Here is a 12,528-nt window from a genome sequence, read left to right on the forward strand (position 1 = left end):
ACACATTCAAAGCATGACTTGCTACAGACAAGGAGTGGCAGACAGAGCGGCTACCAGACATTGTTTTTTAAGTCACATTGTTGCACATTTCATATGCATCATTCCACAAAATGGTTTGTCTTCTCTACCACTAAGTTATTCAATAGACATAGTCTTGTGAGGCTCAGCTCACAGCTGTGAGGCTCATTTTGATCTGTAAAAAATGTCACATGCAGCCATAAGCTTAAATTCTGCTCACTGCACATTTATTATATGATAGACTAATATAATATTCAGTATTCATTATTGAATGCTTAGCTGGAATGATGTTTTCCCTATGATCCTATTTTTAAAGTAGGCATACCTGCAGGCATGTAATTGATTTGAGGGTGATTACCTCAAAGGGATCCAGGTTCAAATACATGTGTTTTACAATGAAAATTGAGTCTTTAAAGCACATCGTCAGCATCAGCATCTGTCTCTTTTCTATTGTTCTGTGTTCTGTGCACATACTCAAATATGTTAAAGCTACATTTTGTGTGTGTATGTGTACTCTGCAGTTCTACTATTGATCGATGGCAAATTCCATCATGACTCACGCCAGGCAACAGGGGTATCTGAGCCCCTCAAAAAAGTACCCAGTGCAAATTCCTTTTTCTATTTGTGAAAAGGGGGAGTAGAACATTCCACACTATATATCAGGGATCCGAATATTAAGGAAAAAACATTTGGAAAACAAATCTGACTGGATTAATTTCTATTTTCAAAGCTGCTGGCCACAGCAGTCCGCTGGTCCTAGTCCCATCCCCTTCTCCTGGCCTCTGCTTCTTACCGTAAGCTCCTTAAGGAAGTCATCTATCTGGGCCCTTGCTGCCTGCGATATATGCTGGACGGCTCAGCTGCTGCCGACTCGCAGGCCCCCAGCTCTATACATAGCCCATCTCTAGGCCAGACAAGGTCATTTCCTAAACGCAGCCATTAGCTCCCCTATTTTAGGATGAAACGGCCACGGCTGAGAGTTATTACAGCACCCTCACCTCCTCCCCAGTCCACTCCCTTCCTTCCTTCAACTTCTTCCTAAGACCTCTCTCTCTCCCTACTTCCCTCTCTCTCTCTCTCCATCCCTGCCTTTTACCCCCCCTTCTCGCTCCCTCTCTCTCATTCTCTCTCTCTCTCTCTCTCTCTCTCACCTCTGGCCTGTGGCCGGCCGCACTCTCTCCATCCCTGCAGTCCTGACCCAGGCCTCCTTATCCTTCAGCCCCAAGGTGTTTCTGTGAGATAGCAGAGGCACCTTAGCCCACAGACTTCAATGTTTAAAGAGCAGCACGGCCCTAAGTAGGTTTAGAGCCCTGTGGCCTGAAGCATATAGGTTCACCACTCAGTCCTGACCTGGGATCACTCCGCAGTAAACGGAATGGCATTTTGTGTCAGCTTTTGAGGAGAATTGTTTAGCATTAATGGATGGCAGTGGGTTATAACTATGCACTAAAGCCTTAATCTGGGGCGTCAAAAGCAGGGGGTTCTGTCTGTGCTGTGGCTCTAGAGGTTTGTTGTGGTGTGAAAAAGGGGACACCGCCGTCTCTGAGCGAGGTTTTACTTGATAGTTGGAGCTCTTTTCTGAGGGTTACAGACACCCTCCCGTGAGGACTTTTCACAGGTTTTTGAAGTGTTTGAAATTTTATGATTGAATGTGTGTGTGTCTGTACAGTACCTCTCTGTGGGGGAACGTGCGCACACACAGCATCGCGTGCCAGCACATGTACATGTGAGTAATGCATGATGCATGTTGTCAGGGAGGATTGTGACAGGTTAGCCAGGATGGGCCAAAGGGGGGCCTTGTTATTAAATCGCTCTATGCCTGTAACTCCCCATACACAATTTATGCAAAAAGGAACTGGAAAGCTTTTAAGAGCTTCAGGTTGAGAGTCATCAGCTCTACAATGTAGCGGTCGGTATGCGGTGATATCCACTTCTCTCAGCTCTCAGTTTACAGCCCTTTCTTCCACTTGTGGGGCCTCCACTCGTGTCTTTTTATAGGGATTTCTTTTTTAGTTGGCCTGTGAGGTTCAGTCGTGACCAGAGCCGTAGGAATATCTCTCCTTTTTTTGCTCGAAACATGAGACAGAGCATCAGCATTGCCCAAGGAGGGATTAAAAGCGGTCGCAACCATGGTTTTAAAAGATTATTTTTGTCAATCTTGCAGCTCGTAGAAATAGGATTTGCAAGTCGTTTATTCATGGATAGTCCTCCTTTTTCGGGGGGAAAAAGGACCTGTGTATGACACCTCTCCCACCCACACACTTTCCTGAGTCATTACAATTCCATATGTTACTCTATTTGCTAAGTCATTTGCATGGGTTGTCAGTTCTCTGTGCGTAAGCTTGATTTGATCCGGTATTAATACGATGCAGTGCCGAGCAATAAAAACACCCACCATAATTAGAAAGGCCCTGTTTCCCCTCTCGTTTGCAGATGAAACAGCTTTGTCAAATATCCAGGGGTTATGGAAGTGATGACTCTCACGGTCATCAGCATTGCCAAAACGGATCTCTTTGCAAGAAGAAGCTTGCAGCAGCAGACCAGTACAGTATATAAGTATTGAACAGATGTTAAAGCAGATACCCAATTCCCTCTCTATCCCTCAATGCGCTCCCGCGGATTAGTGTATAATGTAAACAGAAAATCAACTCTGTTGTTTTGCTGACCCTGAGTTTCCTTATAGATTCCAAGAAAAGAAATATTTACATCTCTCGTATCTTCTTTGTTCTTCAGTTGGCTGGAATTTTGCCAGTCGGCTCAGTGATTAGACTACCCAAAGGTCGGCTTTGTCCAGCCGTGAGATGAGTTGGGTATTTCCGTCTTTCATTCGCTGGAATATTTCAGACAAATTCACAAGGTATGGGCTTCCTGTTTCTGTGCTGCGAGGAAGACCCTAGTGGACTATGTAGCCTGTGATATCCTGCTGGCTTCCAAAATGCATGTTTGTCCCACTGCCAGCAAGCCCCAGGAAGCCTCCGACCCTCCCTTTGGGATTTTCAGGGACGGAGCATGAGACCGCGAGCACGTCTACAGTCCATCAAACCTTGCCAAGGAATTTCAAAACTGCCCTTCACCCACCTCACAATACAGTTGGTGACAAAAGAATTGAGCTGCATTTTTCTCCCATCTTCTTATCTTGTCAATGTTGACACGAGTATCCCAGAAGCAGACAACAACAACCCCGCACCTCTCACAAGCACTGTCAGGGTCAAGGTGAAGTTAAGTATGTGGCGCATCCAACAGGAAGTAGCCCTAGTCCAAAAGTCTGACTATTTTGTTGATTAGAATTGAGACGAGATTGCTGTCTTCTTTTATTTCTGATGAGTAAGTTCCTCTTCCAAGAGTTCTTCTGAAAGCAGTAGACACAAGAAGTGGAAGAACAGTGCCTTGTCACTTGCCCAGTGTCCTTTGCTTCTCAAGCTAAAGATGAAGGAGGCCCATTCATGCATGCTTTATAGCACGCCATAATACCTAATGGGCTTCTAAAAATGGCTCTGTCACCTATCTGGGATCCACAGAGCCTGGGGCAACAGAGTGGGAGGGTGGAGCAGGCGGGCTTGCGTCTTCTTTTTTGCATCCTCCACCGCTTATCCGATGCTAATGCTAAGCGCTAACGCTAAGCTTGGCACTCTGCAGGACATAATTACTCCCCCAGATTATCGCCACAGGTGGCCAGAACAGCCCTCCCTGTCAACGCGATTCCATAGCTCCTGTCAGGGTGTCATCTGAGCTCTTGCTACTCACCTTGAGGGGAACCGCAGGGGTAGCAGATTGGCATTTGATGCCACTGAGTCACAAATGAGGACTGTGATCATCTTGTGTTTGGCTTGCACTAATGGACCACGGAAGTGTGTGGGGCTTTTTGGGAGGTTTTTTACACCCAAAAGCAGCATGGGATTTGGATTTAATACTCTGTCTGACACAAAGACGTTTTGAGCTAGTGGGGATGTCTGGCACATTGCTGTTGATGGACATTGTCCAAAGGCTACTTAACACATTCCCACTGCGGTCATCAGTGTCATCTGTCATCAATCCGACGTGTCCTTAATGTGTGGTGAGGGTGTATCATTGGGACACTTCAGAGTATAGGGCTTTAAACGGTACAAGAGTTTCTGTATGTATCCTTATGTTAGCTCCTGTGCATTACCCTGCCACAGTGAATGGATGGATGAATGCCCCCATTTTCACCCGGCACCGGATGTCACCTGTTATTCAGACTCCAGTGGCCACATCCCCTGCTCCGCCACATCCCCCCCCACACACACACACACACAGTCCTCACAGAGCCAGTGTCCATTACGGCCCCGTTGCCAGCTGGATTAGATGTGCTAATCCCCCCCATTGTCCGGCTGCCACAGCTCCCTGCTGAATAGGAGAGGCCTCCTGGGCTAATGGAGGCGCTTTGTTAGCCTATTGACCAGCGGAGGCCCCCACATTGTGTGCTCACGGCGGTCAGAGCTGGCTCAGGTGTACAGGACGGGGCTGTGGGAGCACGCTGTGTTTTTCCACCACTGAGCCCCACATTGCTAGGTGGTTTTGTTCAAGTGTGGGTGTTATCCCTCACAGCGGGTTATACGTTGACAGCCTACAGCTAGTCATGAATTATTGCGTATTGCTACAGTATGCCAGTTCAGATTATTCTTGTCGGCTCACACTCAAAGAGAAGAAGGTAAAAGGAGGGCATGCAAAGGCCTTGAAGAAAGTTCCAGAATAGTCTTTTTTAACCAACTTAAAATTGAAGAAAGTGCAGAGTTGATATGAGAGTTTGTTGCTGTAGGGATAACTTGTTTGCTTGTGGAGTGATCCTCCTCGTTGCACATCTCAAAACGACCGCCTCGAGTCCCCCACAGTTTCAGAACTAGGCCGTGCCTTTGCTGTGACACCCCTCAACAAAGGCAGCAATAATATTTCCTTTTGGAGCTTTGTTCTCCTCCTCACCCAGAAAGTATGTTTACACTGTAACGCTGCTTTGCAAAAAAACAAAAACAAGCTACTGTGTGAAATCTTTTTGGCCACAGAACAAGGTCTGCTTGAATTTCCTCTCCCCCATTCCTCTCTTACTCCTGTTTTGACAGTGCAGAGTTGCTGCTGTGGCTACTGTAACTCGGCAGACGTGCAGAGACTCTCAAAAGCCCACAGGCCTCGGCGCGGCCGCCACTGCCCAGCGTGCGCTCCGGCGGCCGGCTCTGTGCGAGCGCGGACTCCACGCAGGGTTAGTGTCGCCTGCCCCGCTGGGAACTCGGCGCAGTCAATAGAGAGTGGGAGGGACAGTGGAGACAAAAAAACAGTGGAAGAAAATGAGTGGGAGAAAGAAAGAGAGCTTAATGGAGGGTGAGCAGTGTCTGTGTCTGTGTGTGTGTGTGTGTCTGTGTGTGTGTGTGTGTGTGTGTGTGTGTGTGTGTGTGTGTGTGTGTATATGAGTGAGTGTGTGTGAGTGAGTGAGTGAGTGAGTGAGAGTGTCCCTCTGCTGGTGTAGTATGCCAGTCTGACTCACCCATCATCAGTGGTGTTGCTATAGCAGCTTTGTGCACATGCTGAAGCCATGTGCTCCACCCTTCAGCCTTCCCCACCAGGCCAGGGCCCTGAACAATGAGCTAAGTGCCAGGGAAATTCCTACTGTGCGCTTCTAAGCCCAGTCTGGGCTGAGACCAGGGGAGGCTTATTGAAGGGCAGGGTTTTAGGATTTGGTGTTTGCATCCAGTTAAAGTAAAAGCATACTGTAGCTGGCATTAAATGTTCCCCAGTTTGGTAGAAAGATTGTGAGTTTTTATTTCTGTAAAAATATCTCTCTATCACCCCTCTCATATTGGATTCACCCACCGCCTCCGGATGTTAGCCTTTTTTATTTATACGTGAAGAATTTCCTTGCTTGAAAATGTCTATCATTTCCCTTCTCACATGAATGGTTCAATCAGAGACATTCAACAAACTGGGGCAGCTTCGGTATTACATTTCCCAGAGCCACTCCTTGCAGTCCCATACATTAACTCAATTGCCGATGAGAATTGTATTAAAAGCTCGCAGAAATGTGCGAACATGTATGAAAAGCTTGTCACAAGCGATCAGTTCTCTGACATTTGAGGAGCTCCCTTTTCCAAGGGGCTTATGTAATGGGGAAAGTAACACCTGTGCGATCCTGCTCTCAGCTGCTCCTTGGGCTCTTATTTGAGGGTAACACAGCGTGACTTGAGCAAGCAGAATGACAGAAATGAAAACCAGTTTAAATGCCTGCCATTTACTATTGACTCTGTTGTCATGTTTAAAATTAATGGGTTTTCCTCAGGTAGAGGCCGTGGGACCACCAACTGTAGACTAAGTGTTTCACTTTTGTCTGTATATCTCGTGTTGACACGATTGTCAGAAGATAAGTTAAGCACACACTCTCTACTTACGCATGCCCCTCATATTTTGACAGCTTTGTGGAGGCTGTTAGAAAGGAAGCACAGGCTCCCAGGAGCAGGCTGGATTATGTAGTCATTCCGCAGTGATGATGTCACTCAGGCAGATGGATATGTGCACTTGGCTTTCTCACGTTCGTGTGAAGCTGTGTGTTTGGACTACAGGGCATGGTGCAGTGAAGGCTTAGCCCTGAGCCAGAAATGGCCAGTGCGGTTGCACACACGGTTGCACACACATACACACACACACACCTCCCCACCATCCTCAAGCTTGCAGCAGCAGACAGCAGTGATTCATTAGAAGCAGCAAGGAATGCGTGCAGACACATACACAGACACGCATACACTCTCTCTCTCACACACACACACGCACACACACACACACAAACACACACACACAAACACACAGCTCTTCAGGGAAAATAAGAGGAGAGCAGACAGGCATGTCATTCGGATCCTAAACTAATCGTGTTACACGACTAGTCAAAACGCACAGCAGCTCACTGGACGGTCCACGTGAGTCACTCTGTAGGTTCGAGAACTACGCTCGGAGAATTGATGCCACTTATCTCATTTGTAGGAGAGCCAGACCCATTTCCTTCAATTCACTTCCTTACAGTCAGACAAGCGTGTCAGACAGCGCCAGACTGTGCGATGGCTACAGCTCCTGTCCGCCCAGAGTCACTCCGAGGTGAGGGTTCAGAGGTTTGATGATATAGTTACCAGACTGGAGTCTTGATGTCCCTCACAAGCATGGCTTTTGTGGCCAGGATCAGCAGCTTGTCTCCACAGAGAGCAAGAGCTTAAAGGGATGTACAGAGATTTCGGTTCATGAACGGAAGGCTCTTTAGCCAAATCATATATTTCCAGTGGAGTGTCAGCTGTGTTGTAGCAGCATCGTCAATTTTGGGAGGTAGGCTAGCCGATGACCGACACAGAAGGCCGCAGTGTTCAGCTGGTCAAGGGTGATGTTCTTCAACACAGCCCGGCAGTAGCCAGCTAATAGATTGGGCCTGGCCTTGTAACCTGCCAGTCAGAACGATCAGATACAAACTCTGCCAGCTGCAGCCACATTTATTTTCTGGAAATTACATGTTGAGTTCTCCACCGCACCACCCGCAATACCTCACACTAGTGAGTGAGCCCTAGGAAATACGTCACTACTATCTCAAAAAGGGGTGTAGTTTTGGCCATGCTCCATCTTGTCAGCTGGCTCTGTCCTGATATGTGAAGTGATTTCGATAAGGTGGTGTTCTCTTCTGTGAAGTGAAACGGTGGAGGAAACATTTACGTGCTCCTGGAAAGACACCACGGTCGCTCGTAATTATCAAAGCAGATGTTGCGGAAGCTCAGAGGAACCCTCGCTGGGAAAGATTATTCTCAGTGTTGGCACCTCTTAGTGTTCCTCAGCTACATGTTTCTATGGCGAAGCCGACAGAGCGGTCACGTTCAGCCCCATCCCTGTGTGGCTGCAATTAAAGTGGCCAGATTTTTCCTGTTTCAGCTGTTTTGCATGAAAAACCCAAATGAGCCGGGAGGGATTTGCGCTCGTTTCTCTGGAGAGGGGCACGGGCTTCTGACGCGTGTCCCTTTAACCTTCAAGCTGCTCTGCCTTCTCTGCACGCTCGCTTCCTTTCCCTCTTTGTTTGGCTTGATTTTGTTTTGCTCTACAGCATTGGATCCAATGCCTCCTCTTTTATCCCTCCAGCTCACAGCTAATCCCCAAAACAAGCTCATTCAGGCCTTGTTTTTGTGCAAAAGGCCAGCCCGATTTTATCACCACTAATGGCCGTTTTCACTATGCAGGTGTGTGTGAGGTATGTACTGTGTGTGTGTGTGGGAGTGTGTGTGTGTGTCGTGCTCTGTTTTCTTGCATGTCCACATGTGCTGTCAGCTTTTATGTTTGCTCGGCTCAGGGGTCAAACGGCCTCGCCGTTTGAGACGGCGCTAACTAGCCGGCCGCTCATCTTTCACATGTTCCTCAATCGTGCCTCCTCCACTCCCCATGGCCTGAGTCAGAGACAGAAAAGAACGCCGCGCCTATTAGGCCGACGGTTGTCTGCTTAATTAGTGACCGGCGTCAGCAAGAAACGCCGATGACTTCTCATTACTGCTCGGCACGGCGCGGCGACAGTCCCGAGAGATGACCGGCGCGGAAGATTAGCTCTGGCTCGAGCGAGCGAGGCGAACGGGCGGCCTTTCCCAGCCGTCTCTGGTTACTGACACGCTCACTGGTGCTGCACTGGCCAGCCTCGCGTTAACAGCCACTTTGATGTGCGCTAGCTTGTGCTGTCTAACTTTCTGCCCTCCCCCTCTCTTGCTCCCTCCATCACTCTAGCACTCTGCTTCTTTCTGCCCCCACTTTCTTTCCCTCTCAGTCTCTTTCTCTCTCTCTCTCTCACACTTTTTATGTGGCTTTTGTTCTTTTTTCTCTTTTGTATTTGTTTCTTTTTGTTTCCTCTTAACTCCTGCTCTCTATCTCTCATTTTCTTTCTATAAAACGAGAGGGCTGACTGTTTAAAAATAATGAAAAGCCCTCGGCCTTTGTTGTTAGTGCTTCCGCTCAGGGACTCCTTCTTTCTTTCTCTCTGTTCTTTTTTTGCCTGTGATCGTTGCTTTTGTTGCTGTGATGGCCCAAGAACTGTAGAGGCTGATGCATGCCAATTAGATGTAGTGTGTGTGTCTGTGTGTGTGAGAGAGAGAAAGAGAAACAGCAACTCAGCAGTTAGTTTGGGATGCACTTTTCGACTTCTGTTTCCACTGTAGACCAGGGCCACTGATATGTATGCAGCCATCACCCTTTGTTATGAATATCTGGGTTCTTTTTGGACGGACAGCACAATGCTTTTGAAAGCCGGCGGGGGATGAACAATGCTGTTGTCATAGCAGGCCGATGCCTCACAGTGCTCCGGAACATTCTAGCATCGGGGAGAATTTCTTTGTTGAGGTATAGGTAGATGAGCTGTCATACCTGGCAGCGACCTGTGTGATGTCAGATAATGTAAATCTCCTTGATGGACAGGCTGTGTGTGTATTTGTGTGTGTTTGTGTGTGTGTGTGTGTGTGTGTGTGTGTGTGTGTGTGTATTTTTGTGGTATAAACAGAGGGTGTGTGTGTGTGTGTGTGTGTGTGTGTGTGTGTAAATGACGATGTATGGGGGTGTATGGCCCTGGGCACTGGCTCTGTCAGTCGGTAGTCTCCCGACACCGTTGGCCCCAGTCGGCTCCCGAGCGACACATCATCCTCTCCACTGCTCCGCTGCCTGCCACTCTCCACCTCATCGCTTCTCTGACTCCAGGAACACAACACCCCCACCCCCACCCCAGCACAACCACGCTGGATGTCACATGCTGTCACTACCCTGGCTAGCAGCACTAATACTACAGCTGCAGCCTTCCACGACCACACTCCAACTTTTCTTTTGTCAGCCTAGTAGCCTCGCATCCTCCCTCTCATCTCATCTCTCTCTCTCTCTCTCTCTCTCTCTCTCTCTCTCTCTCTCTCTCTCTCATCTTATCTCTCTCTCTCTGTCTCCCTCTCTCATTTCTTTTCTCTTCTCTTTCACTCCTTTACAGGCTCTCTTCTCTATTTGTCATTCACTCTCTTTTCAAAGTCAGCGTCTCCCATGCGGTGACTGTTTTTTCCCAAATTCTCCGTTTGCTCCTCATTTATTTATGTGCCTCTGCTCCTCTCCATCCCGCTGCACCTCCGCTCTGCCCCTGTTAGTGTGTGCAGTGTGTGGGGTGTTAGTGTGTGCAGTGTGTGGGGTGTTAGTGTGTGCAGTGTTGGGTGTTGGTGTGTGCAGTGTGGGGTGTTAGTGTGTGCAGTGTGACTGTGTGGGGTGTTAGTGTGTGCAGTGTGGGGTGTTAGTGTGTGCAGTGTGGGGTGTTAGTGTGTGCGGTGTGGCTGTGTGGGGTGTTAGTGTGTGCAGTGCGGTGCAGCTGGCTGGCTGTGTGGGGTGTGCAGCTGGTGGTGGGATGCTGGTATTGCAGCTCTGCTCGACTGTGCTGCTGATTGCCTGGCAGGCAGGGCCGCCACGCTGACACCTCGCTCCAGACTGCTCCTCTCTTTCGCTCATTCACCCTCTCTCCATTTCTCTTTCTCTCCATCTCTCTCTCTCGGTCCCCCCATCCTGGTTCTGTCTTTAACTATATCTGTCTCTCTCTTTCTCACCATTGGTCTTCCCATCAAGCAGCAGAGTCACTGTCCAAAAAAAGATTCACACAGCTGCTGATCACCGCACACACACACACACACACACACACACACACACACACACACACACACACACGTGTGTACGCTTCCCCCACCTTGTGTGTAGTCTCTGGGGGACAGCTGTGTTTTTGATGTATAAATCATCTCCCCTCCACCACTGCCACTCTGAGACTCCTTAATTAATGACCCATCTGTCCGCACCCGGTGAGTTTGAATTTCAAAACACTGACACACGGAAGCACTCTCTCTCTCTCTCTCTCTCTCTCTCTCTCTCTCTCTCTCTCTCTCTCTCTCTCTCTCTCTCTCTCTTGCTCTCTGTCTTTTTCTTGCTCCTCTTTTTTGGACCTACTTCTTTCGCTGTTTCTCTTTCGCATGCTGATGCAATGCACCGTCTGATCGAGTAAGCTACCGCCGAAATGTACTCCCATTATTGCGAGTCTTTTCACACAAAAACACAGCTTCCCGTCTTGCACACCTGCACAGGACACAAACACACACAAACACACATAGACAGACACACACACACACACACAAACCCACATAGACACACACACACACACACACACACAAGCATATGCTTGCACGCTCGCTCTCTCTCTCTCTCTTACACACACAGCCGCACATGCACAAAACCTCCTCCACCCACACACAGGTGGCATAGCGTGCAGCTCCGAAGGACACCGGCGGTCCTTCGTCCTCGTCGTCCTCCTCCTCTTCCTCTTCCTCTCTGTGCCAGCTGCATGAGTCCAGGGAGGGTCAGGGGCAGATAAGTGAGGTAGGCTGTGTGTGCCGTGCGTAAGGGCTGTTTGGAGTAAGGGCTGTGTGTATATGTGTGTGTTCGTAGGCTTTTCAAGTGAGCCCGGGCAGAGTTTCAGAAGCGGTTATGGAGGCATCAAAGACAAGCGCCGCGGTGAGTCACCGGTTGCCTTTTTTTCCAAATCATTGTCCTGGATGTTGTTTTTATTTTTTGTTGGTTTCCTTTCTTTTTGTCTCTTTTTTTATTGTTGTAATGTTTTTTTCTGTGAGGGGAGACCGCTTTGAGCCATTTTGGGTCCAGGTGGACCAGGGCTTTAGAGCCTGTGTTTCCCATGCATGAATAGCTAGCTTCAAAAAGGCTAGTGCCACACTCCAGGTTTTCTCCCGCCTTTCACTATTTGTTGTGTTCTCTATCGGGGGACGGAGGTAGGTGGGCACTTTTTTGTTTTTTTTTTTTTTTGCTTTGCTCTCTCTCGTTTTTGTCTTTTCATCTCAAGCTTCATGTCCATCTCTCCAGCTCCTCGGCACCTCATGCCATTCACTGTGATGCTAGTTGATGGTTTGACAGATCTCCTACATATTGGATGACATAGGAATTCCTCTCGCTATGTTGACATTCTCGTTAGGGCTCAGTAATTAGTCTGCCGTATACAGGAAGATGATGTTTACTGATGTTTTCAGTCATACGCCTGGGGAGCATGACAGACACCTGACTCAGCCGTGCTGGAGGGTTGGATGGAGTTGCTCTTGACTGGGTAGTTTTTATCCCTGCAACCATAACAAACATTAGTCATTGGAAAGGCACATGGCGTGTGGGCTCACACCTCCAGCTTTGCACCGGCCTGGAGCAATCTGTCGTCGGGAGCCGACACCTGTCCATCAACACTCGGCAAGGCTGCGGCTTGCGCTGTGTGTGTGTGTATGTTTGGGTTTGTGTGTGTGTCTGTGTGTGTATGTGAGAGAGAGCAGCTGGTTTTGGCTAAGTGGCGATAGCTGCCGAATTAGGCTGTTCCTTCCCACCCCCGATGTGAGCGCCTGCCAAGTCACAGACGATTACCCCCTCGTTACAAGGCACTGATTTGCTGTAAGGCTACTTGCTTGCTACCTAATCCTTGTTTTTTTCTGTACGGAGGGATGATAT

The 12,528-nt window shown here is 48.5% G+C and overlaps 1 protein-coding gene across 5 annotated transcripts in view; it reads left to right on the forward strand.

Annotated features, from left to right (window-relative positions):
- Nucleotides 1–12,528, forward strand: part of mid2 (midline 2) — a 102,863-nt gene that overhangs the window by 59,084 nt on the left and 31,251 nt on the right. For 4 of the 5 annotated variants that reach the window (XM_048230759.1, XM_048230760.1, XM_048230757.1 and 1 more), the window contains one exon: nt 11,476–11,541. The exons of the other annotated variant lie outside the window; for it this stretch is intronic. In XM_048230759.1, coding sequence (XP_048086716.1) covers nt 11,476–11,541 — 66 coding nt within the window. The remainder of the gene's footprint in view (nt 1–11,475; nt 11,542–12,528) is intronic. 5 annotated transcript variants of the gene reach the window in all.

This window comes from Alosa alosa, chromosome 21, assembly GCF_017589495.1.
Source record: "Alosa alosa isolate M-15738 ecotype Scorff River chromosome 21, AALO_Geno_1.1, whole genome shotgun sequence".
Lineage (NCBI taxonomy): Eukaryota > Metazoa > Chordata > Actinopteri > Clupeiformes > Clupeidae > Alosa > Alosa alosa.